At 43.2% G+C, this 2451-nt stretch overlaps 1 protein-coding gene across 1 annotated transcript; it reads right to left on the reverse strand.

The window, feature by feature from the left end:
* Positions 1 to 505: 505 nt before the first annotated feature.
* LOC109812920 (anthocyanidin 3-O-glucosyltransferase 5) lies at positions 506 to 2234 on the reverse strand. Its single transcript, XM_020376987.3, has one exon. The coding sequence runs from the start codon at positions 2071 to 2073 to the stop codon at positions 604 to 606; it is 1470 nt and encodes a 489-aa protein (XP_020232576.1). The 5' UTR covers positions 2074 to 2234; the 3' UTR covers positions 506 to 603.
* Between the last annotated feature and the right edge of the window lie 217 nt (positions 2235 to 2451).

Consider the following 2451-nt stretch of genomic DNA (forward strand, 5'->3'; position numbering starts at 1 on the left):
GTTTAAGGTAATTTCGAAAATGAAATTTCTAAAAAGGATGAGAGAATTGTAACACTTCGTTTTCATTAAATATAATATGTGTATTTTATTAATAATTTTGATATTTTATTTTATTAAGAAGAGTTGATTAATAATTATTTTATTAAATATTAAATATATTTTGTGATAATTAAATATGTTAACTTTATTAATTATTTATAATTATTTTTATATGAATATATTATGAGATTTTATAATTAAAGGTTATATTATTTAATTATTTATTAAAAGAGAGAAGGAGTTTTGGATAATTATGGTTAATGCTTTTCTGCTTAATAAGATAAGGAAAAGGGAGAAACATCATTATGAATGTGAAAATATATATCGGATAGTGGGATTAACTCTAATTCTCTATTTGTTTTATGTTTATGTTTGAAAGATTTTCTCCAGCTTTACTTTTTGTTCATTTAGTAACTATAATTACTTGATTTAAAAAACAATAATTAAAAGATATTGAGAAATTCAATTCGCACAACTCAAAATATTAAAATAAAGAGGTAACAAGAACTTACTTATATGCTTATTAATATTACATAGAATAATCACTCCTAGTCTTGTATTTCTTTAGAATGCTGCATCAAATTTTCCACACCCTCTTTCAATTGTTTTCGCCACGTGCGACAACGCAACATAAGACGAACCATCCTCGGACAGAGCATTCAGTGCGCTCTGTTGCATCTCTTTCACTCTCTCTCTAACACTATTGCTCGTCAAACTTTGGTCATCGGGAATAACCTCTCTCACCGTACGCGCTATCTCCTCCCTCCCCACCACCTTCTTAGAGGGCAACACCTTGGGCCGCACCGCCAGGCCCAACTCCTCAGCCAGCAGCGTCGCGTTCATCCTCTGCTCCGCGTACAGCGGCCACGCCACCAACGGAACACCGTTCGTCAAGCTCTCAAGCGTCGAACCCCACCCACAGTGCGACACAAAACCCCCAACAGAACCATGCTTCAGTATATTCGCTTGTTGGGCCCACTCCGGGACCAACAGGCCCAATCCGCGCGTCCGGGACAGAAACCCTTCCGGCAAATACTTGGCCACCTCATCACCAGCGTTACTCCCGGTGGTGAAAAACGCCGCGTCCACAGCTTCTTCCGTGGGCGCGCGCGCCACCCAAATAAATCTCCGCTCACTCAACTCCAACCCCCACGCCAGCTCCGTCATCTGCTCACACGACATCGTTCCGCCGCTGCCGAACGAGACGTAGACGACCGACTCGGTCGGTTGCTCATCGAGCCACGTCAGCAACGAGTGAGTCACGGAACTCGTTTCTGACTCGGGTTGCCTCACGAGAGGTCCAACAGCGTAGATTGGGATCCTCATGTTGAGCGCTTCGCTCAACAAACCTCCCTCTCTCAACGCCTGGAGCGTTTCACGCTGAAGCTCCTCCCACGTGTTAATCAAAACGCCGTCGCTTAGCGGGATTCCGCCTCCTGTTGTGAGAAACTCTTTGTACTCTCTGTTGCTCCGGTCCAGCATGGGGTGCACCACCTCATCCGGTCGAACCGGGTTGCAACCGGGGATTTTGAGCGGTTCTTTTTGGTGAACGTATTCTCCTTCTATCTGCACGTCGAGCAAAGGGGAATACAGGACCAAGGCTGCGAACCAAGCGTGTGACGCCACGTAGACGTAGCTGAGAATGTTGAGTTCTCTAGCTAGGGGAATGGACTCGGTGGAGAAGATGTCGACAATGAGTGCGGAAGGGCGAGGGGTAGTTTTGGAAAGGAAACTTTTTATGGCGGGTTTGGCTTCGCGCATCATGACGCAGAGGCGCGTGACCATGCGGTCGTTTGGTTGGACGAGGTTGCTGATGTCGGGGGAAGGGATGTCGATGACGTGGCAGAGGGAGGGTGTGAGGGCTGAGTTCAGAATCTGCTTTTCGGCGGTTGAGGTTTGGGAAGTGACGGCGAGGACGGTGGCTTTGAAGTTGTGTTGAAGGACGAAGCGCTTCGCCAGCTCAATCATTGGAATGATATGCCCCAAACCTGGGCTTGAAACAAGAACCACATGTGTTGGATTGTGTTGCTCCATCAAGCAAAATTTCAGAACTACTAGTTTAAGCTATGTTACGCAGTGCGTGGGTTGTTTGGTACTGGATATGATAGCTAGTAAGTCCTATATATAAAAGAAAGATAGCTGTCAGGTCTTTGGTTCAACTTGCAACAACAAGATCCATAAAAGTTAGATATTTCAGAAATGTGTACCAAATTTCCATGTTTGTGGAGAGTTTCCAAACGAAAAGTTATTGTTAATTATTGGCTATTCTTCACATCCTGTCTTATCATATGTTTCTTAACTTTATTACTTTTTATGTTAGGAGGGTGAGAACATTTACTAATTAAGCCCTAAAGACTTAGGTATTTAAAGGCTTAGTAATTACTATTATGAATAAATATGTCTGATGGTTTC

This window comes from Cajanus cajan, chromosome 8 (assembly GCF_000230855.2).
Source record: "Cajanus cajan strain Asha chromosome 8, NIPB_CcT2T_4, whole genome shotgun sequence".
NCBI classification, from domain to species: Eukaryota; Viridiplantae; Streptophyta; class Magnoliopsida; order Fabales; family Fabaceae; genus Cajanus; species Cajanus cajan.

Excerpts from the sequence above, each read along its gene's own strand:
- LOC109812920 (XM_020376987.3), bottom strand. The coding sequence starts at position 2,073 with ATGGAGCAACACAATCCAACACATGTGGTTCTTGTTTCAAGCCCAGGT.